Source organism: Ahaetulla prasina, chromosome 2 (assembly GCF_028640845.1).
Source record: "Ahaetulla prasina isolate Xishuangbanna chromosome 2, ASM2864084v1, whole genome shotgun sequence".
Lineage (NCBI taxonomy): Eukaryota > Metazoa > Chordata > Lepidosauria > Squamata > Colubridae > Ahaetulla > Ahaetulla prasina.
The window spans coordinates 171,791,233-171,814,152 of record NC_080540.1 but is presented as its reverse complement, the minus strand read 5'-3'; the positions used below and the strand labels follow the sequence as shown (position 1 = coordinate 171,814,152).

The window sequence follows — 22,920 nt, the reverse complement described above, 5'->3', positions numbered from 1 at the left end:
TGAATCGTCGTCTGTGCATGCATCTCGCGCATCGTGGATTGGGTTTGGGGGGACGCCAGCTACCAGCTCTGCTTGTCTGTTACAGCTGAGTGAAGTGGGGGGAGATGCGTGAGCTATTCTGGAACGAGGCTCTTTTGTTTATGGTCGCACTATAGCGCCATTTAGTTTCACTTACGTAACGTGAACTAAACTCATGTGCGGGCGATACAAATAGTATATTTTCAGAAATTTAAATTGTCACAGGGAATTTTATGAAAACCTAATGAAAATGTTTTTAAATAATGCTTTGAATTTTTTTTAAAAAATCAATTAAATTAAAAAAAAGGAAAGTGCTTCAGTATTGGACAAAACCCCTACTGCCCATCATGAAAGCTGGAACGCCCACTAGTGGGCGGTAGGGACCAGGTTGACTACCACTGTTTTAGGTCTTCCTAAACAGACACCAATTTGATGAGATTGCTGTGAGTAATAGTTTAATGGGTTTTTTTTAAACTACATATGTAGTGCATTCAGAAAGTATTAAGACCCCTTTCACTTTTGTCAATTTTGTTATGCTGCAGCCTGATTCTACAGTTGCTGTAATTCATTTTTTCCCTCATTCATCTACACTCAGTGCCCCATAATGACAAAGGGAAAACAGAATTTGAGAAATGTCTGCAAATTTATTAAAAATGAAAAAAACCTGAAATATTACTTTGGCATAATATTCAGACCTTTCACTCAGTACTTTGTTGCAGCACCTTTGGCAGCAATTACAGCACAAGTCTTTTTCGGTATGACACGACAAGCTTTGCATACCTGGATTGGAGGATTTTCTACCATTCTTCCTTGCAAATCCTCTCAAGCTCAGTCAGGTTGGATGGTGACCGTCAATGGACAGCCATTTTCAGGTCTCTCCAGAGATGTTCAATAGGGTTCAAGTCAGGGCTCTGGCTGGGCCACTCTAGGATATTCACAGAGTTGTCCCTAAGCCACTCCTGTGTTGTTTTGGCTGTGTGCTTAGGATCATTGTCATGTTGGAAAGTGAACCTTCGGCTCAGTCTGAGGTCCTGAGCACTATAGAACAGGTTTTCATTGAGGTACCCTGTACTTTGTTCCATTCAGCTTTCCCTCAACTCTGACCAGTCTCCCAGTTCCTGCTGCCCCCCACAATATGATGCTGCCATTACCCTGCTTCACTGTTGGGATGATATTGGGCAGGTGATGAGTTGTATCCAGACATAACATTTAGAATTTAGGCCAAACAGTTTAACCTTGGCTTCATCAGTCCAGAGAGTCTTGTTCCTCACAGTCTGAGAGTCCTTCAGCTGCTTTTTTGCAAACTCCAAGTGGGTTTTCATATGTTTTACACAGAGGAGAGGTTTCTGTCTAGCCACTCTGCCATAAAGCCTAGATCGGTGGATGGCTGCCAGTGATGGTTGTCCTTTCGGATCTCTGTCCCATCTCCACACAGGATCTTTGGAGCTTAGTCAAGGTGGCCATAGCGTTCTTTGGTCACCTTTCTTATTAAGGCCCTTGTCCACCAATTGCTCAGTTTGATCTGGCGAACAGCTCTTGGAAGAGTCCTGGTTGTGCCAGTCTTCTTCCATTTGAGAATTATGGAGGCCACTGTACTCCTAGGAACCTTCAGTATAGCAGAAATTTTATTGTAGCCTTCCCCAGATCTGTGCCTTGCAATAATCCTGTCAGTTCCTTTGACCTTGTGGCTTTTGCTCTGCTACAGTATGCCTTGTCAGCTGTGAGGCTTTCTATAGAGAAGTGTGTGCCTTTCCAAATCGTGTCCAACCAATTTAATTTACCACAGGTCAACTCCGATCAAGGTGTAAAAACATGTCAGCAACGATCAAGAGAAATGGGAAAATTTACCTGAGCTAAATTTAAAGTGTTGTTGCAAAGGGTCTGAATACTTATGCCAACTTGATATTTCAGTTCTTTTTATTAAATTTATAGACCTTATAAAATTCTGTTTTCGCTTTGTCATTATGGGGTACTGAGTGTAGATTAATGAGGAAAAAAATGAATTTCAATAACTGTAGAATCAAGCTGCAGCATAATAAAATTGACAAAAGTGAAGGGAGTCAGAATACTTTCTGAATGCACTGTATATATGTTTTCCTTTATATATGTGGTATATGGAATATTTGCTCTATATACAAAAGTAAACACAGCTGTTTTAAATCTGAGACCTGTAAACTAGTCTCTACCATAGAAAAAGTGTGACTGTGTATAAACCAAAGAAAAAAGACCAGTTGTAAAGAAATCCTCATTCTTCATCAGCCAAACTTTTGTTTGGCAAGCTTGTTTAGGAATGTAATGAGCTTTTAAGTACCAGAGTGGGAAATGTCTCCTGAAAACTGGACTGAAAGCACCAATTTGAGTAAACAGCAACAAAAATCTAAGGGAAGCTTGGATTAACAATTTGGAAAGACTGAACAAGATTTGCTGCAGTTTCTCCCAGGAATATATAGGCTTCCTGCCTCTGAGTAGCAAGTAAAAGCTTCAACCAAGCCTGAAAAACACAGAATATAAATTGGGTACTCCTTTATTTCTACCTAATGCAACTTTTTTCTGTATCTTTTCCCTTAATGTGCAACATTTCCTATTATTTTTATGATACAAACTCCTCTTTTACATAGGAAAAAACTAGAAGGGACACAATAAGCACAGAGCAAAACTAATAAAAAGCTTAGCAGAATTACTTGCTTACAAAGGAAGGTGGTGTTGCATCTCTGCATGTTAATAGTCTCATCATGATTCTAGCGTCTCAAATAGCACACCCAGATAAAAGTTGTTTGTTTATTTAATTTACTAAAAGCATCTGAATCTCATTCTTCATCCAAAAACCTCTTGGACAAATCGGTCAGTTAGTTAGACAGTCAAAACATACCTTTGACCACATCTTCATTTCTGAAAGAAATAATAATGATTTGAAATGATGGAAGTTAGGATTTGATTGTGCATAAATTGACTTGTTTTCTGCAGCAATTTTTACTTTTGTGGGGGGTTGGGGTGGGAATTAGCTCTTGCCAGAATTACAGGTAGTCCTCAACTTACAACTATTCATTAAGTGGCTGTTCAAAGTTACAGAGGCGCTGAAAAAAGTGACATAGGACCATTTTCCACATTTAAGGATAGTTGCAGCCTTCCCCACGGTCCTGTGATCAAAATTCAGACACTTGACAACTGGTTCACATTTATGGCAGCTGCATTGTCCCGGGATCCCATGATGTCCTTTTGCAACCTTCTGAGAAGCAAAGTCAATGGGGAAAGCAGTTTCACGGAACAACTGCCTTACTAATTTAACAACTGCAATGATTCACTGAACAACTGTGGGAAGAAAAGTTGTAAAATGGGGCAAAACTCACTTGACAACTCACTTGCTCAGCAGCAAAAACTTTGGGCTCAATTGTGGTCATAAGTCAAGGACTGCCTATATACCCCGTTTCCCCCCCAAAATAAGACATCCCCTGATAATAAGCCCAATCGGGCTTTTGAATGCATGGCAATAAGGCCAAGCGCTTATTTCAGGGTTCAAAAAAATATAAGACAGGGTCTTATTTTCAGGGAAGCACGGTAATTACTCTTTATATTAAGGATAGGAAGCTAGTTCTGCCGAGGTTGTCGAACTGTAAATGCCAGCAGTCTTTTCTAGTATGACCACTGGTGGGAGATACAATAACTGGGAATTTATTCAGTAACATTTGCAGGGCCTCAAATTTTCAACCCTGTATTTTCCCCTGTGAAAAATTCCATCACTTTCATATTCTACCCTTATACAGCTTAGGCCCTCATCGTCCTTCCTCCTCACAACAAATGAGGTAGATTTGACTGAGGGGATAGGACTACCAGACTTTCACAGTTGATTGTGGTTTTGAACCTAGGTTTCCAGTTATAATGCAACTATTAAATTGGCACAGAATTCTATTTTTTAAGGCTCAGGTGAGATATACCTGCCCTATATTACTGACATTTGTTGGCCCTGTGTGACCGTCTTATGCCATGAAATATGATATTCCCCATTACTGTGTCTTATAAACAAGCAACTATTTGAATTTTAGGTTCTAACCTACAAGTCTGGGAAAGATTGACCCTGTATTTCTGTGGTCCTCCAAGGTTTCCAGCATGTGCAAGTTTTCCATCACAACCAAAAACATTTCATCAGCAATGAATAGTTGAACTGTGCTTTTTGTCTAAAAGCCTTGCATGTATAAAAAGGCACTGAACTGGATGGTACTTATTAATTTTCCATTACTCAATTGCTAATGAAATATATATTCAGCCTCACAGACCAATTAAAATAATATTCCCAGAAGCAGCCCACCATTTTAATTCATTCTTCCTAGTCTGGTTTAATTAATTCCTTTTGTTGAAAGCTGCTAAGCAGCTAATGAAAAACACCGGTTTCCATGCTCTCCAAAGCCAGCCATTTCCATGCTTCTCAAGAACAGTTCAGGAAGCAGTATAACATGGACTTACAATGAACCAAATCTAGGACAACTTTTAGTAGATCAGCCTTCCCTATGCAATTACCTTCCAGAGATGCTGGATCTGAAATTTCCTAGCTGAGTCAAGGAATTGTGATATTTGATCTAACAAATGTAATGCTGCTGGTGTGAATCTTAGTGGTCTTTCTTCACTCCCTTTATCAACTGCCTGCCCACGATTTTTTAAACAAAATTATCCTGCCTGTATTATGTTTGTAAATAACTCAAGGTGATGAACATACCAAATACTCCTTTCTCCTCTTATTTTTCCCCACAAAACAACCCTGTGAGGTGAGTTGGGCTGAGAAAGTGACTGGTCCAAAGTCACCTAGCCAGCTTTCATGCCTAAAGCAGGACTAGAACTCAGAGTCCCCTGGTTTCTAACTTTGTGCCTTAACTGCTGGACAAAACTGGCTTTCAACGTTTTCTGGGATCTTTCTGTGTTAGGGGCAGCCTCTTAAATATTGGGTCAGCATATATGGGCTTTAAACATCAATTCTACACAGTCACCAGATGGTAGCAAAAAAGAGGTAGAAAGTCTGCAGTTAACTATTATCCAGATTTTTGAAGTCCAGATAGGATAGTTAGATGGATGTATCCATAAAGTAATCAGGACCTGAACTTAGTTTGAGGGAATTTTTATCTTTGCTTTAAACAGAACTTGGCTGGAGCACAACGGATATAAAGACGACATAGGGAGTTTATGGAAGAATTAGTTGGACCGATAAGTGTTCAGTGGAAAGAAACAGGCAAGCTTACAGGTATGCAGAAGTTATGAGACGCAAGTCAGTATGACACAGGGCAGTTTCTTCCAAATCTCCATTTTTTAAAGTCAAAATTTGGGATGGAATATAACTGAAAATGCACAAGCAACCTAGAGAAGCATCTGATAGGATTTGTGGAATGTAAACGCATCCTCCAGATAGGTTAAAGTACAACGGTCATGATTCCTAATCATCATTCAGATTCAGCAATGGAAGCTGTGGTCTAATCCCTAAGGAGTGCATAGGTGAGGCAATATGCTAATATGCTGAGTATTAAATATATACAGATCCAACATAAAAAAAATCTAATTTGCCATGGCGGATAAATAGATAAATAGGCCTCATCACTCCCGTTACTTAATAATGAAAGAAAAATCACAGAGAGAAGAGGAACACATTGTGCCAGCACTGAGTGACTTTAATTTACACCTTTAATTGTGCATCCATTTTACACCACATTAGACCATTCACATGATAAAGACTGTAACCAACTCTCTTGATACCTAGTAGCTGGACCCAAGCATTTCCCATGTCACACTTTGCCCTAGTTAAGCAATAATCATATTTGTTACACCGTGCTCCACAAACTTACACTTCTTAAAATGTAAAAAAAAATAAAAAAAATCAGGGGAAGGGGGGGAAGTAAAGGAAAAAAGAAAAAGAAAAGAAAAGACAGTGTTAGTTTAGTGCTGCTCCTGAGCGCTACGACCAGACGTGGAGACCGTGACCTGGAATGTTAGAGGGTGGGGCTCTACCCACACCCTGTACTTGGTGGACCTCTCCCAACCCGGAAGGCTGCAAGACATGAAGCTCCTACAAGATGGAATGCTTCTCAAAGGGAATGGTCAACTCCTTCGCAGCTGGCTCATCCAGGAACCAGTAAAGCTTCCCAGTATGTGGCTGGACAAGGGCAGCCGGCAGTGGGTTTTCCTCGTTGCCTTCCAAAATACGCTGTGGCAAGAAAGAAAAAAGGTCAGGCACCCACCCATGCGTTCAAAGTCTACACTTTGCAGATGGTATTCAAAATGCTAGCAGAGGGGTCATACTTTAAACTGTGAGCTGCCCAGGGTCCCTTTGCAATCAGGCAATGGGTAAGGAAATACATACATACATAAAGGTTCCCCCGTCCCTTTCTTTGCTAATAGGCACAGGGAACTGTCACAGGTGAACTGCTGCCAAGGGAAGAATGTTGCTTTTCCTTAGAAAATTCCACAATAGAAAGAAAGAGATGCGCAGCCATCGTTAAAAAGCAAATGTGCGCACTGGACAAAGCCACAATTCAATTCGAAACAAACCAGTTTGATTCCTCAGTGTATTAGCTCAGCATAACTAATTACTCTCCAGCTCAGTAAGCCAAGGAGGAACGAACAAAACCTTTGCAAGAAACTTTTCAGTTGCAAAATTGAAAAACAGGAGTGGCAAGCCTTGGCCACAAATTATATTTATATCTTCTCTACAGCGGCCCCTGGAAATTTTGTACCATCAACATGTGGGGACGTAATGTGAGAATTCGATGGCATGCCACTGTTGTTATTTAAGGAGTGGGGGGTGGATGCCTGAGAAAATAAAGGAAAGACGGACTAAGATTTAGGGGGGTTATAAGGGTTTTACTCCCTTATAAAAATGAACGGTTCCAAAACGCTAAATATTTTGCCTCACCCCCTATGATGACATGACTACCATACTGCCCGCAGCACTCAAAAGCTGGAGGGGGGGGCTCGCGAGGAAAAAGACAGCCCTTCCAAAGTAAAGTACCTTTATCACTGCAGCCTTGTTGTCCCCTGTGGCAACGAACACCACACTCCTCGCTGCATTCAGCACAGGGAAAGTCAGTGTGATCCGCTCTGAGGGAGGCTTTGGGGAATCGCTAATGGCAGCCACAATCTTCTCCCGCTCCTGACCCAGGAAAGTAAATATGGACCGTAGTGAAGGAAGGCAGAGACAAACCTTGGAAACAGCATGAGCCCCAGAGCTAGATTTACTCCATCTTTATCCACTTGGTACTCTCCTGATACGTTGATATTACAACTCAGAATTCCCAGGCCAATGCATGAGGACAGGCATTAGGTAATGACAGCTAAGCCCAAAGTACCAAAAGCAAACTAGTTCACTAGGAACTTGTCAACTCAGATGTTTGGACAGATACAAACAAAGCAGAGTATTTAATTTCCAAAGTCTTACACAGAACAAATTGTCTTGACTGAGATAATTTGTCAAATTATCTTGACAACGTTGACTCTGCCTTCCATCCTTCCGATATCCCAGATTGTTGGGGGCAATATGCTGATTCTGTAAACTGCTTAGAGAGGGTTGTAAAGGCACTGTGGAGCGGTATATAAGTCTAAAATCCAGCTATTATGGGAAATTATCATCCAGTCTCCAACCTTCGCTTCTTAGCGAAGGTTGTAGAGAGTGTGGTTGCATGGCAGCTTCCCCGGCACCTGGAGGAAGCTGTCTATCTAGACCCGTTCCAGTCCGGCTTCCGACCCGGTTACAGCACGGAGACGGCTTTGGTCGCGTTGGTGGATGACCTCTGGAGGGCCAGGGACAGGGGTTGTTCCTCTGCCTTGGTCCTATTAGATCTCTCAGCGGCTTTTGATACCATCGACCATGGTATCCTGCTGCGCCGGTTGGAGGGATTGGGAGTGGGAGGCACCGTTTACCGGTGGTTCTCCTCCTATCTCTCCGACCGGTCGCAGACGGTGTTGACAGGGGGGCAGAGGTCATCCTCGAGGGGCCTCACTTGTGGGGTACCTCAGGGGTCGATTCTCTCGCCTACCCTGTTCAACATCTATATGAAGCCGCTGGGTGAGGTCATCAGTGGTTTCGGGGTGAGTTATGATCTGTACGCTGATGATACTCAGCTGTACTTTTCCACCCCGGACCACCCCAACAAAGCGGTCGAAGTGCTGTCCCGGTGCCTGGAAGCCATACGGGTCTGGATGGGGAGAAACAGACTCAGGCTCAATCCCTCCAAGACAGAGTGGCTGTGGATGCCAGCACTCCGGTACAGTCAGCTGCTCCCGCAGCTGACTGTTGGGGGCGAGTTAGTGGCCCCAAAGGAGGTGGTTCGCAATTTGGGCGTCCTCCTGGATGGTCGGCTGTCCTTTGATGAACATCTGGCGGCCGTCACCAGGAGGGCCTTTTACCAAGTTCGCTTGGTTCGCCAGTTGCGTCCCTTCCTTGACCGGGAGGCCTTATGCACGGTCACTCACGCTCTGGTTACGTCTCGGCTGGATTATTGCAATGCTCTCTACATGGGGCTGCCCTTGAGGTGCACCCGGAGGCTGCAGTTAGTCCAGAATGCAGCTGCGCGAGTGGTAATGGGAGCCGTTCGTGGCTCCCATGTAACACCACTGCTCCGTAGTCTGCACTGGCTTCCTGTAATCTTTCGGGTGCACTTCAAGATCCTGGTTACCATCTTTAAAGTGCTCCATGGCTTAGGACCCGGGTACTTACGAGACCGCCTGCTGTTACCTTATGCCTCCCATCGACCCGTACGCTCTCACAGAGAGGGCCTTCTCAGGGTGCCGTCCGCCAAACAATGTCGGCTGGCAGCCCCCAGGAGTAGGGCCTTCTCTGTGGGAGCACCGACGCTCTGGAACGAACTCCCCCCTGGCTTAGGTCAAGTGCCTGATCTTCGGACCTTTCGTCATGAGCTAAAAACATATTTATTCATTCAAGCAGGACTGGCATAAATAGTTGATTTTAAATTGGGGTTTTAGTAATATTTTAAATTTTTAAATCTTTTAAATTACCGGCCGTTTAGTAATAGTTTATTTTAATTTCTTTTAATTGTATATATTTTGTATTTTATTCCGGCTGTACACCACCCTGAGTCCTTTGGGAGAAGGGCGGTATAAAAATTTAATAAAATAAATAAAAATAAATAAAAAAATAAATGCTAGTGCTATTGCTAGCTGTCATTAGCAAATAATGCTATTTGGAAGCTATATTAGGCCAGAAGCTTCCGTGCTGCCACTTTCTCATGTGTGGGAAAGTAGGAAGGGGGATTTAATTGAGGGGTTGGTCTTTAGACATAATAGCATTCTTCCTGTCAGTCAAGGTCAGACTGATCCTGCATCTGGAGGAGGAGTGGTCGGAGTGCTGTCTCGAGATGGGATGGATGGTGATTGGAGCATGTGATCGACTGAGGAATGATGGGATGGTTTGGGGGGTTTTGATTTACTGAGGGAAAACCCGGACCTCTCAGATTCGGGTTTTCCCAGATATGCCAGTTTACCTATCCTAGTAAATAGAACTTTGAAAGATGCTTGCTTCAGAGTTTTTACTTGGAGTTGGGTTTTTTTTCTGGAACGCTGACATTTGTTATCTTACAAGTGTGCACAGCATTCAAAATTAAGCAGTTCTTGGAATGTTTCATTTTCAAATGGTCCTTGACATAGAACATCTCTGGGTTCCCCATGTCCATAAGTCTTAAAGTTGGCAAACTTGGAGACCCCTGCTCTAAGGGGATTTTCCCATGGAATAAAAATATAGATTATCAAACACTAAACAAGGTTTATGGAATTAAAGTTATTGTTTAACCAATGAATGATTTAACTGTTGTGGGGGTCAGTCTCACCTCTAGCCGATGTACTAGTTAAATACACACTCATAATATTGGAAGCCATTTCAATTTTACTGTGTTATCATAATATGGAACACACACATATTTTTCCCCCTTCTAAAAGTAATATAATCACCTTTAATTTGCCCGATCACCACTTTCTTCAAAGGTACTCGATATCTACATTTTAATCTATGTAACATTTCTAGGATTCAAAATTAAGCAGTCCATCTCTAAATTGGTCAGTACCAAATACTTCCATCTCGGTAGAGTCTAAAGGGTTGCTCAAATCGGATGAAGAAAGGGACAGAAATTATAGGAAAAGATGATGAAAGACCAAAAGGAGAGCATGGAAATGGAATTTTTTTTATTACTACCCACAAGAGAAGCCTATCCATATCTATTTCACAAATCTTTATGGCTCTCCCAGTGGTTGGATATTCCACTTGTCGCTAGATTGGTTTACTTGCACCTTTGAACCATCTGTGAAAGAAGTGCAGGGAATCAATTGTGCTTATTTTCACAAAGTTTTACGTTTTGCCATTTATTACTTTCTTGATAGTCCCAGCTCGAAATAGGCTCCAGCATGCTAGGATAGGCAATTTTTGAGGTTTGGAGGGCATGATGACTAGAATTTGAACATTAAGTTTTAAGAGCTCCTCAAAATGGTCCTCATGGAAGGAGATCTTGCCTATTCACAAAACAGCTGCTCTGGGAAATGGCAAAACCCGTTTAACAGAAAGCAAATTGAGGAAAATGCTCTATTCTACCCTGACCTTCTCTGGCTTTCTGTCCCATTGTTCTCTGTTATGAGTTGGGAATTTAACTAAGGATAGCAGAGGTAAAGTTCTCTCCCATATGTCTCCCAGACAGATCAATCATACTGAGAGATATCTTGATACTTCACAGTAGACACTAGAAATTAGCTCTGGTTCTAGATATCTTTAAAAAGCAAGACTCTCAAAATTAAGGATAGCTCTTGTTCTCGATGTTTATTTGTCCAATTAATTATTTCCTGCTCAAGGAAAATCTATTTCAACAGACTGTTATAACATCACTTTTTAAAAGGATAATCCGTCACAAGTAAATTATAATAGACTTTAATCTGATTACTGTGAGCTTCCTCAGAATAGCCAGCGGGATTTTTGCTCCTTTAATCTGCAACAGCTATGATTCTGTAACCCAAGCAGCAGCAAACAAAAAAAATTCAACTACAGCTCTTCTCTTTGGCTCACCTGTAGTAGGGGATGATCTGGAAAAAGAGAGCAGGTATGTCCATCTGGTCCTACTCCTAAAATCAAAAGGTCAAATACAGGCATATCTTCACCCTGGAAGGCCTGTGGAACAGAAAAACACTTGAAAGTTTAAGTATCACTTTTATACTACCACTTGGTATATTCTTATTAGTTTTCAAAGAAAAATATATTATTAATATAAACATGGAGATAACTATCTTTCCCTCCAATCTAGAAAAATAGAAATGTCTTTCCTGGTATTAAAAAAGTACTAAAATATGAATCAGTTGGCATTATTGTATTAAGAGTTTCCATGATCCACTTATTATGAATTTTAATCCTTTAAGACAACATGTTTTCCCACAATCTGTCTTCACATTGTAATTGTCCTGAATTTGATCTGAGACTGCAAGCATTTGGAGGAATTATCCCTATTTGCACTTGTTAACTTGTCCCAAGTAGTCTGATTGAGAAAGACAGGGCTTACCTTATTCTACCACAGCATCATATGGAAGATGCTGTAGGATTACAGTTTCTGGAACTTAGAGCTCAAGCGCTAAACACAGCATAGTTGAATTGTTATAATAACTTTGTTCAACATACTTTCATCTACATTGATCAACTTGCCACTAACTGTTCAGTTTGAAAGGACATCAGCCAGAAATTTACAATGAGCAGACCTTGTACAAGTCTGGGCTCAAAACTGTATCATGAACTTTTTGTTAAACATTGGGGAACTTTTATGAGTACTGAATGGCAAAACAGCAGATCAAACCAGGAGGAGCTATTGAAAATAGGGAATTCTGGAGAGAAAAAACCAGTTAGGATTTAATCTCATTTCCAACCACTGTGCTTTGCCTTTAAATTACTAGCACTCTGCAAGAAAATCTGACTGTCTCTGGCAAATAAAAATACACCAACTCCCAGCCATACCTTTTTCAGCTTTTCAGCATAATCTGCCGCTGCCTCTTCTACTGGTAGCGAAGGATTGATAACAACTATTTGGTCATCAGGTATAGCAATTTTAGAAAGGAGGTATGTCTGAAACAAAAGGCAAATCACTATTATAGAATGACAAAAGTAACTGTGGGACTCATAGAAAGGAGGGGCTGCTGTCTCAATTCCACTAGCACAAATGGGGGGGAAATAAAAGGCATCTACTGCATTCTCTTTATACCTCCCCCCCAAGACACCCTCCCTCTGTGGAAAGAAGGACTCTTAAGAATAGGGAAAGAATGTGGCAGGGGTTGGAATGGGATGGAATAGATAGGAGATAAATCTCCATCCATTACTGAGAGCACTCTATGCAATCTGTTTCCTCTGGCAGAATAAAAGCAGGATCAATTCTATGCAATCATCATTTGACATGCACTTCTTCCTGTTTCACTTCCTATTTTCACTATAATCGTAAGCTCTGTGAAACTTGGGTTTGATATTTTCCTCATATTTCCTCCTGCTTGTAGGTGCCAGCGTTCTAACTCATGTAATAAAAAGTAAGAAAATAAACACCCCACAAATGAACCTTCCCTCATTACTGTATCTCCATGCTAGCATACGTTTCCCTTGTGCCACTGTGATCTTCCATGCATCAATTAAAGATATAAGATTCCTAACAAGAAAAAACAACAACTTTGCCATGGTCATCTACAGTAATCCTTGACTTATAACAGTTGATTTAGTGATTGTTACAAAAGCACTAAAACAACCATTTTTCACACTTACGACTGTTACAGCATCTCCATGGTCACATGATAAAAATCCAGGCGCTTGGCAACTGACTCATATTTATGAAAATTGCAGTGTATCTTGGATCATGTTATCGCCTTTTGTGACCTTCTGACAAAGTCAATGGGGAAGCCAGATTCACCTATCCACGTTACTCACTTAACAACTGCAATGATTCACTTAACTGTGGCAAGAAAGACTGTAAAATGGGGCTGTAAAATTCACTCAACAAATGTCTCGCTGAGCAAAAGAAATGTTGGACTCCATTGCGGTCGTAAATCAAGGATTACCTGTACTCCTAAACAGAGCTCCGGGAATCATCATTTATACCTGGGAGTATTGGGTTTATGGAAGAAAAAGGCAAATCTTCCTGAATCTGGGAGTGTCTCGTTCAGCAAATGGTTCAACTCAATTGTTAAGATTATTAAAGAACAGAAATGATTTCCTACTTTTCCACAAAAGTAGATGGAAAATAAACTAGCACACCATCTGCCCATCGATCAATATGTTTGACAGTCAATTGAATCCCCAATCTGACGAAAGTCTGTAGGCTATTTAGACTGAACATCCGTATGCTAAATTGCTGTAGTTTAAACAGATATTCCTGCTCTGCAAATCGCATATCTATAAGCAGGTACTAAAAAAGGAGAAGTCGCCCAGTGGGGGGTGGGAAGACAAAATGCAAGTCAGCCCACCCTAAAAAAAAATAAAAAAAATTAAGCAACTAGCTAGACACTCGTTTTTCCAATACAAGGCGGATTACATACAGCTCCGTGCATGGCTTGAGTTTGAGGCTTTGCAGCGACCCAAACTCACGGGGCATTAATTGTTCCAGCTTTTTTTTACAGTGAAAAGCAGCAATTCCATTTAAAGATGGTTGCTGGGGAGGGGCGGGGGGGGCGTTAGATCTCAGATAGGATGGTGAAACAAAGGAGATTTCGGTCCAGCTCCGCAAGGCGTTTGCAGCACCAAAAAAACACAACCAATTAGTTATTATTTATGGGTGAAGCAGCAGCGCGGACAGGTTGAATCTCCTTGGTTAAATCGCAGTCCGCGGGGACTGCAGGTGAAGGGGGGGGGGGGAAAGAAAGATGAAAGCAGCCAAGCAGCCCATCCCTGCAGGTTTACCGACCCATCATCACCCGAGGGAGTTCACGCCCAGCCTTCCTGCCGGGAATATGAGCCGCGGCCAAGGAAATACGCCTCCCAGCAACCCCCCCACCCCACCCCGCCCTCCAGCACCACCCCGGGGATCAGCCCCCCCCCCGGAGAGACACCTTGTAGGCACCGAAGTTGCTCTCGGGGTCGTTCAGCGGGACCCGCCGCTCGTCCACGAAAGCCAGGAGCCACCGGGCAGGGCAGGCAGCGGCCGCGGGCAGCTCCTGAGCCAAGATCCGCACTAGGCTTCCACCTGACAGGCCCAGGGAGAAGCGCCCACCGGGCCCGGATTGAGCTTCCCGCTGCGCTACCAGCTGGGCCAGCGCCGAGCCCAGCTCTTGCGGCGAAGGGAAGACCGAGATTTGGGGAGGCGGAGACGCTGCAGCGGCTGGACCGCGCCGTGGCACCGAAGAGCCGGGCATGGCGAGTGAGGTGAGGCGGCAGCTGAAAGTGGGAACGAAAAAACCCGGCAGCGAAGCCGAGAGGGACCCATGGTGAGATGGCGAGCAAGGCCGGGCGGAAGGGGCCGCGGTCGTCGATGGCACGCGGGCGGAAATGCTCTTCGTAGAAGTTGTTGTTAAAGGGCAAAAAAAAAAAAGTGGCGGAAACATATGCAAGAAGCCACCGGAAGTCGGTGAAGCCGGCACTCCCCCCTTTATTTATTGGCAGGCGGAATTCTGACGTACTGCAGAGAATATGAAGAGAGGAACTTACTCCGTCCGGACCAAAATATTTTCTTATGGCTGCATTGCGAAATGAAATAGTGGACTAAAGCTGGGGCCATATTGGAGTTCCTTTGAGTTTTCTTCATTAGAGGTCTAACATAGGGCGGGAAATCAAGGATGACAGGCAAAGACGGTAAGAAAGGGGGATTTTTAAAGATTTAGAATAAGACTCTCTCTCTCAGCTTTCCTGACAGCTTTGTAAAGTTGAATAGGACCTGAACCTAGGTGAGCCCATCTTTACTGACCAAAACCTTAACCACTGCACCAGAGTGAATGTTCTGAAATTGCTAGGAGGGTTTTCTTATTTTAATTGGATAATTTTCTTTGATTAAATAGGTCTAATGGAAACCCCAGCATTTTCCAAGTATTGCCACCAGTTATTCAAAACCAAAAATTTTGCAGGGTTCTGCTGTGAAGGAGCCAGATGCTCGCATTTTTTTTGAGGCTGTCTTGTGATAGGTGGCTTTAAACTCAGAGACTGACTGAATTAGTTATTAAAGCCCTTTCATCACTAGGATTAATTTATCATGACAAGGAACATCAGGCTATGATTTTGAAGGCTCTAGTAGAACTTTCTATGTCTTCTGATATTTACAGTATATTTAAGCCTATTGTGTTGTTAAAGCTTAGCTTCTGTCATCAGTTTATGATTCTGGATATTGGCGAAATCCAGAAACTGGATTGAGTAAACTATGGTTTACTTAATCGTTGGTAAATGGGCAGTATATATAGCCTGTGTTTGAAACAGCAGTTCCATAACAACAGCCACATCAGGCAGCACATAAAATTCAGGGCAACTGATATAAAGTTGACATGTTAAGTAGAAGAAAGCACTTCCTAAACAAGTAAAGTCAGTATACTGCAAAATTATACTGAGGTGAAATGCAGATTACCTATGGCATTTTGTTTAGTTATAGTTTACCTCCAGTTAACAAACTTCAGCAATTAGATATTGCTATATTACTCGGATTGAATAGGGAATATATCTGTAAATGCCTTGGGAATAAAAAGAGAAAATAAAATAAACTGTCCCTAAGCAAAACAGGTACATTTTTGCAAAACACTTATGTTGAGAAGGATTGGGAAAGACGACTTTTAAAAGTATAGTTCAAAGGTTTTATAAGTTTCAAGTTGCACAGTATCCTATAAATATATACCCTGGAGTGGATAACTAGTAATTCTCATGGCTCTCAGAATCTCTTTTAGCTAGAACTAAAAAATTTTTAAGCGTGATTGTGTCTACTGAAATGCTGTCTTCCTTGATATACTAAACAAGCTTATTCAATTTCTTCACCCACAGAGTCATCTTGTTACCAATTTCAAACAGCTCCCCCAAACTAGGTTTATATGGATATGCCTTTGCTCATAAGATAAGCACAGGGAGGAAGGGTTTATGTCTCTTTAAGTGTGGTAAATTAATTGTGCTCTATTAAAGAATGTTAGAACCAGATTAACAAAATAATTGAGATCAATGGGACTTGAGAAGCTCAGAAAAATGCAACATCATTTCAATAAAATCAGTTTCTTGAGGAAAGTCTAGAATAGACATGAATCCTTACTGGGCAAATAGATTATAGAAAATCCAGTTTGACGGAAGGGTGACATGTTTTGCAAAGGTACAGCTTACGTTACAGTCATGTCTATTTTTATTTGGAAGCAAGGCTTGTTGATTCCAAGAAAGTTTACTCCCAAGAACCAGAGGCTATTTAGCTGCCAACCAAAATAAATGTGAAATAGATGTGAAGTCAGACGCCAAAGCTGTGATGTTTGCTTTGTGTCAATCCATTGTGCAAGTTATATTTCTTGGAACAAAAATTAACTTGCCTTTGGAATTGCAACATGGATTGAGCTGGCAAGAATATAAAATTATTGCCCATCCCGGTATTAATGACCTACTGTATAGCTTGAGGTAAATCCTTTAATAAAGTTATATTTGTATGCAAATTAGGGAGATATAAGAACTATGCTGAGTGGTGAACTTTTTGCTTGGCCAGGTTAATAAAACTGAGAAAACAAACACCAGACACTGGAAAATAAAACAACAAACACACCGAACATTTTCATTAACAGAGTAGGTACGCACATAACTCAGATACGTTTTTTAAGGTTCTTTATTCTTATAAGGTTTTTCTCAATCAATGTTATATTTTGGCAATAGTGACTCCAATAACAAAATGTAACATTGCTTCAAAAAAATCAGTTAGACAATGCATGATTCTTAAAACCAGGAGCAAAATTAGTTTTTGTCTGCTTTTTTAAACAAACCTTTTTCTCCAGATCAAATTCAGTTAGCCGTAGGTATGTTTATTTATGCAAGAACTAATGCATCTTATGTTCATAACAGAATTGTTAACTTGTTTTAACTCGTTCTGAAGAGAAGTTGGAAAAGGCACATTCTGGGTCTTATAATTAAAAAAGGGAAACAGATGAATCCCATGGCTTCTGAACTGTTATTTATCAATTGCCTGGCTAGTACAATACTTGGTGTACTCAGAAATACAAAATAACATTGTTCTGTACATGTGTTTGTAAAATACTCTTACGTGAAATTCAATTTCTGCCAAAGAGAAAAATATCCTCAAGGAAAATTAATTTGATCTTAAGTGATTCAGGGTACCTGAAACATTCCATTCACAATCATATTGCAGGCCAGTAGTATGTACATTGGTAACAGAATATTTCCATATTACTGTATCCCAAGAATTACAGCTTCTTTGAACAGGCAGGTAGTCAATCAAAATTCAAGCAATCCATTTGTATCGTCTTTGTGTAAATTCTTAATGCCATCTACCCAAATGGCACTAATGAAAAGAAGCGCAAAGTTAGGAATGTCCGAATCAGATATTGCTGGAAGATCAGTGTGAGAAATGTGTTGCAAATGGTCTTTGATGAGCTGACAGGTTTCCTATGTTGATCACAAGAAATTAGCAAGACCAAAGACTGAAAAGCATTAGACATCCACTTGTTTCAGGGATTAATGGAACTGTTTTTTTCAAGATTCTGGAGCAGTCAAATAATTATTTGAAATATCCCATTCCTCCAAAATAACATTTGTTTTAAATAAGATTATTTAAAGTAGATTAACAGAACATACATCAATTATCTTCCCACACGGGTGTAGTATATAACAGCCAATTGATTTGCTGTAGGTAAGTGGAATTTGAAGTACCACAATACCTTTCTGCTAAAAGAGCATTAAAAGAACCTTTCAAGCAGAGTTTCCAAACCAACTTATTTTCAATATACTGTACGTATATATCTTTTTTAAATAATACTGTTATTTCATCTTATTAGTCCTGTTTCTGGTTTTTTTATTCAAGTTTCTACACACATAAACTGTTGCATTTTGACAGTCCCTTAAAGCTACAAATAAAGCTACTAAGAAACAATCGGAGGAACTCTAAATCTGTATGTCTGGAACCTGGAAAGTCTAAAGCAACTGAAGGCTTTAGCCTAAACAATTATTCTCTGCTTTAACACAGTGAAATATAGCTAAGTAACACAGAAAAAAATAATTTGTTCAGTTTTGCTACAACAGGTTTAGTCATCCATGGTATACTGAAGACATTGAACATGTAATAATGCAGATCAGAAACCATTTCCGTTTTCATATGGAATTCCCTATCACAATGGTTATAAGGAAGAAAAGGCCTTTCTAAAAACTGAACAATACAAAAAGAGCTATTCTCTTTGCTCTGGAAATGGTTAATGTGCTTTTTTTAAAAAAAAAAAAAAGGAGGAAAACCGTCTTGCTCTCACACTATGGTGTGGTTTTTCCCTGTTGCATATTAAAACCTTGCTCTGCTTATTTATTCAAGTCTATTTCTCTACCAAAACAAGGCCTTTCGACATCAGGCCCTTCAGGAGTCATCTCACCAATTAAATCACAGAGAAATTTTTCCAGTTTGAATCCTCTCAAAAACGCACTCGTCTATTGGTAGGTACTTGCCAAGTTTCACATCCAAAAAGTATAACCGATCTGACACCTGGTGTGGATTGTAGCCTTCTCTTTGTAAACGGGTCTTCTGAATCTTGAAAGTGCCTATTGGGGGAAAAGAAAAGTAGAAACAAATTGTTGGCAATTACATGCAAAAGGCAAGGCGGCCTAGGGAAACTCGCCACAGCCAACTCGCCATGGGACAATTCAATGCTATATTAATTGTTTCATTCAGTTACTTTTTATTGTGACCACATTTTTGTTGAAATTATTGTGACTCTTGTATTTCTGGATTGACTTTCTTTTTATTATTATGATTGGCCAAGGTTCCATTTGAATTTGTTGACTTGTCCTGTGGTGAGGTGGCCATGACAAGTTGTCCCATTCCGAAGCAAGGACTAGCACTGTCCTAGTTTAAGGACAATGATCAGACTGAATATGTTTTATTTGAAAAACAGGGCAATATGTTATAGCAGTAACACTTAAGACTTGTGTACTGTCCATAATGCTTTACAGCACTCTCTGAGTTGTTTAGAAGGTCAGCATATTGTCTCCAACGATCTGGGTCCTCATTTTATAGATCTTGGAAGGATGGAAAGCTGAGTCAACCTTGAGCCCCATCAGGATCGAACACCAGGCTCTGGGCAGAATTACCCTACAATACTGCATTCTAACCACTGCACCACGAGGGCTCCTTATCAAAACATATTGCTTTAAATTCTAATCACAACTCAAAACAGCAAAATTCAGAGGAAGATTATTTCTGTGGGATAAGAATGACTACCTCCTGAGAAAGATTTTTCTCCTGCTAAGAAGAGGAAATAAAAAAGAGGGGTTGGGGAAAGGAAATGAACATCTCTAAGGCAAAATGCAGTGGTTTAGTCATTTTGCCACTACAGCACAACTGAAATGCACCATTTGGACTATGGAACAGGCACATAACCAATTTTACAAAGAAGCTGGTATGTATTTGGTTGGAAAAGTCCATCTCATACATAAAAATGTTTCATGTTTTTAATGCTTATATACAAAATAAAATAATGTCCCCTTATATGCCGTGTTTCCCGAAAAACACGACCTACCCCGAAATAAGTCCTAGCCTGATTTTTTGGGAGTGGGCTTAATATACACCCTACCCCAAAAATAAACCCTAGTGAAGGGGGTGGGCATGGCTAGCACAGGGGGCAGACCTTCCCAGTCACTTCATGGCTACTGGGGCCTGTTGATCCAGCGAGGGCTGGAAATTCTGTCTCTCCAGCTGCCAGGAGATATTTCCAGAGCGCTCTTGCTAGCCCCAGCCTTGCCCACGGCGCCAAGCAACCTTGCAGCCAAGGGCCCCTTTGTTCTGTTGCTCACCTTATGGCTATGGGGCAGGCGGCGAGCACGGTTTGCGCTCCACCAGGTCTGGAGCTTGGGTGTTGCTTAGGCTGCTGCTACAATGAGGCAGAAAGCCATGTGACCCATCGGAATCAGCTTTCCGCCCTCCCTGCCTCTACCCTGCTGCTGCTTGAGAAAAGGACAGGCAATTGTGAAAGATTGTGGGAAGCGTCTGCTTATGATAGAAGCAAAGCCCAGCCTGTCCCTTTCAAGTGATCAAATATCTCTGTGTGTGAGAGAGAAAGAGAAACAAAGTAGGGGAGTAACAAGAATTGCAGGCAACACTGAAAGGGTTTCCTCTCCGCCGTTTCACTTCTCCGCTCCACCCACCTGCCCACCAACTGCACCTGGGCCTGCCAGGCACCATCCGCCCCAAACCAAGCAGCAGGGAGGCTTCGGGACAGCACTCTTCTAGCACCCGCCGCCCTGGCAAAAGTGCAGCTGAAGCAGGTGGGGGCCACGCAGGGCTCCTCTAATGGACTCCCCGTCCCGCTCAGGGGCAGACCATACACGAGGTGTGAGTATGAGTTAAGTTTGGCATTTCACCTTCCTGCCTTTTGAGAACTTTTGACTAACACAACGAAAGCAGCAGAAGCAGCAGAAGTCTTTCTTTCTCTCCCTCAAATTCTGCCAGAAATGAGTCTTTGTGAGACTCGTTGTGCCACCGCTGCAGCCTCTTGGAGCAGGACCCTGCAAGGCTTATTGTGCCATTCCGTGCATGACTGACAGCACCACCGCGAGCTTCATCATATTGGTGCAGCCAGTGTCCTGCCGCTCACAGCAGTGCCAGTATCTCAAACCTCGCAGCGGCGCCACCACTCGCATGTGCAACTGCACAACAAACCTTGCAGCATGATGTTTGGTGTGATGAAGCTCATGGCGGTGCTGCCTAGCAGGGTCCCGTTCCAAGAGGCGGCACAACGAATCTCACAAAGACTCATTTCTAGCGGAATTTGGGGGAGAGAAAGAAAGACCAGTGTCTCTGCTACTTCTGCTTTTGGCCACAAGCAAGGAAAGCAGCAAAAGTCTTTCTTTTTCTCCCCGAAACTCCACCAGAAATCAGTCTTTGAGACTTGTCACGCTGCCACAGCCTCTTGGAGCAGGATGTTGCAAGGCTTATGTCGTTGCACCCGTGAGCAGTGGCACTGCCGCAAGGTTTGACATACTGCCGCAACTGCGAGAGGCAGAACGCCAGCTGCGCCGGTATGATGAAGCTCGTGGCGGTGCTGCCATTCATGTGCACAATGGCACAAGAAGCCTTGCCGGGTCCTGCTCCAAGAGGCTGAGGCAGCAGCATGACGAGTCTCACAAAAACTCATTTCTGGCGGAGTTTGGGGGAGAGAAAGAAAGACTTCTGCTGCTTCTGCTGCGTGCAGCCAAAACTTTGCAAAAGGCAGGAAGGTGAAATGACAAACTCAACCCATACTCACACCTCATATATGGGCCGCCCCCGAGCGGGGCGGGGGAGTCCATTGAAGGAGCCCTGCATGGCCCCTGCCTGCTTCAGCTTCACCTTTGCCAGGGCGGCTGGTGCTAGAAGAACGCTGTCCTGAAACCTCCCTGCCGCTTGGTTTGGGGCGGATGGTGCCTGGCAGGCCCAGGTGCGGTGGGTGGAGAAGAGAAACGGTGGAAAGGAAACCCTTTCAAACAATATTGCCTGCAATTCTTGTTACTCCCCTCCGCTGTTTCTCTTTCTTTCTCTCGTTCTCTCTCACACACACAGATATTTGATCGCTTGAAAGGGACAGGCTGGGCTTTGCTTCTATCATAAGCACCCACTTCCCACAATTGCCTGTCCTTTTCTCAAGCAGCAGGAGGATGACGTAAATCTCACTAGTGGACCTCCTCTTCCAAGGGATTCCCAATAAAATAATTATGATATGCTGCCATCAGTGAACTTCCTCTCATACTCTTGTTTGTCTAGCTGAGGAGTCTTTTTCCCTCCTCACTTCATCCCAGCTCTCCGAAAATAGAAAGTGCTTTCAAACTTCTCGTCCAAAGCCCAGAACAACAAACCTAATGCCAATTCACAAGAGGTGAGTATGTAATTGCATGATCTTTCATGCGGACACTCCCTAACAATTCCTTTCAAAAAAACAAACTAAATGTCTGATTTTACTAAGAAAAGGGGGAATACGGGAAAGTGACATTCACATACAGACAGAATAGCTAAACCTGCTCTTGAATATCAGCGCAAGCTTCATATTCACTGCAGATCAGATAATCTGGACCTTCTATCTTAATGTTGTTAGGCGAACCCTCTTTTTTTCCCCTTCACATGTCTAGAATACCATCTTCAGTTTAAAAGAATATGGAAGATAATTAAAAGACAACTTCTTTGTGGAGTCTAGTGCTTTGTCCAATCAAGGAAAATACTCCAACTCTCATAGCACCAGACTATCTAGTAAAGTAGGAAATTATCTAGTTCTGAACACGTTTCTGACTTCCTTCAAGGTTTATTTCAAAGACCCATACACAGCAAAACAATTAGTAATGTTTAGAAGTAAAACAGAAAGGTTGGACATAAAACACATGCTGAAAGATAGTTAATGGCAATAATAGACTAATAATAGATCCCCCCATCTTGCTCCTCCCCTCCCAACTTTTAATTATAATTTTGTATTCTTATTGTTATGATTTTATCAATTTTAATATTGTAAGCTGCCCAGAATCACCTTGTGGTGATATGGACAACAAATAAATTTAATAAAAATAAATAAATTCTCTGTATTATCTTTTTAGTGTCTATTACCATGTTTCCCCCAAAATAAGACCCTGTCTTACATTTTTTGAACCCTGAAATAAGCGCTTGGCCTTATTGCCATGCACTCAAAAGCCCGATTGGGCTTATTATCAGGGGATGTCTTATTTTGGGGAAAACAGGGTATATATCCCATCTTGGCCCTTTTAGTTTAAACCTAGGCATCTTTTTCAGTTTGTGTTAC

At 41.9% G+C, this 22,920-nt stretch overlaps 2 protein-coding genes and 1 long non-coding RNA gene across 7 annotated transcripts in view; 1 reads left to right on the top strand and 2 right to left on the bottom strand.

The window, feature by feature from the left end:
- Positions 1-5,643: 5,643 nt before the first annotated feature.
- Positions 5,644-14,503, bottom strand: PGLS (6-phosphogluconolactonase). Its single transcript, XM_058167511.1, has 5 exons — positions 14,056-14,503; positions 11,987-12,094; positions 11,054-11,155; positions 7,004-7,144; positions 5,644-6,199 (listed from the first exon to the last, which is right to left on the bottom strand). The coding sequence occupies exons 1-5, from the start codon at positions 14,356-14,358 to the stop codon at positions 6,062-6,064; spliced, it is 792 nt and encodes a 263-aa protein (XP_058023494.1). The 5' UTR covers positions 14,359-14,503; the 3' UTR covers positions 5,644-6,061.
- Positions 14,504-14,642: 139 nt separating this feature from the next.
- On the top strand, positions 14,643-22,911 carry LOC131190280 (uncharacterized). Its single transcript, XR_009153278.1, has 3 exons — positions 14,643-14,794; positions 19,179-19,560; positions 21,900-22,911. It is a non-coding gene; the product is annotated as an uncharacterized LOC131190280 (long non-coding RNA).
- The window catches only part of SLC27A1 (solute carrier family 27 member 1), a 44,751-nt gene continuing 38,585 nt past the window's right edge, over positions 16,755-22,920 (bottom strand). For 4 of the 5 annotated variants that reach the window (XM_058167497.1, XM_058167495.1, XM_058167498.1 and 1 more), the window contains one exon: positions 16,755-18,703. In XM_058167497.1, coding sequence (XP_058023480.1) covers positions 18,546-18,703 — 158 coding nt within the window. In that variant the 3' untranslated portion in view covers positions 16,755-18,545. The remainder of the gene's footprint in view (positions 18,704-22,920) is intronic. The other variant, XM_058167499.1, reaches the window with a different exon arrangement.

Coding starts and splice junctions, on each gene's coding strand:
- PGLS (XM_058167511.1), bottom strand. CDS start 14,358: ATGCCCGGCTCTTCGGTGCCACGGCGCGGTCCAGCCGCTGCAGCGTCT. Junction 12,095..14,055: donor GCAACTTCGGTGCCTACAAG/GTGTCTCTCCGG, acceptor CTTTTGTTTCAG/ACATACCTCCTTTCTAAAAT. Junction 6,200..7,003: donor ACAAGGCTGCAGTGATAAAG/GTACTTTACTTT, acceptor TTCTTGCCACAG/CGTATTTTGGAAGGCAACGA.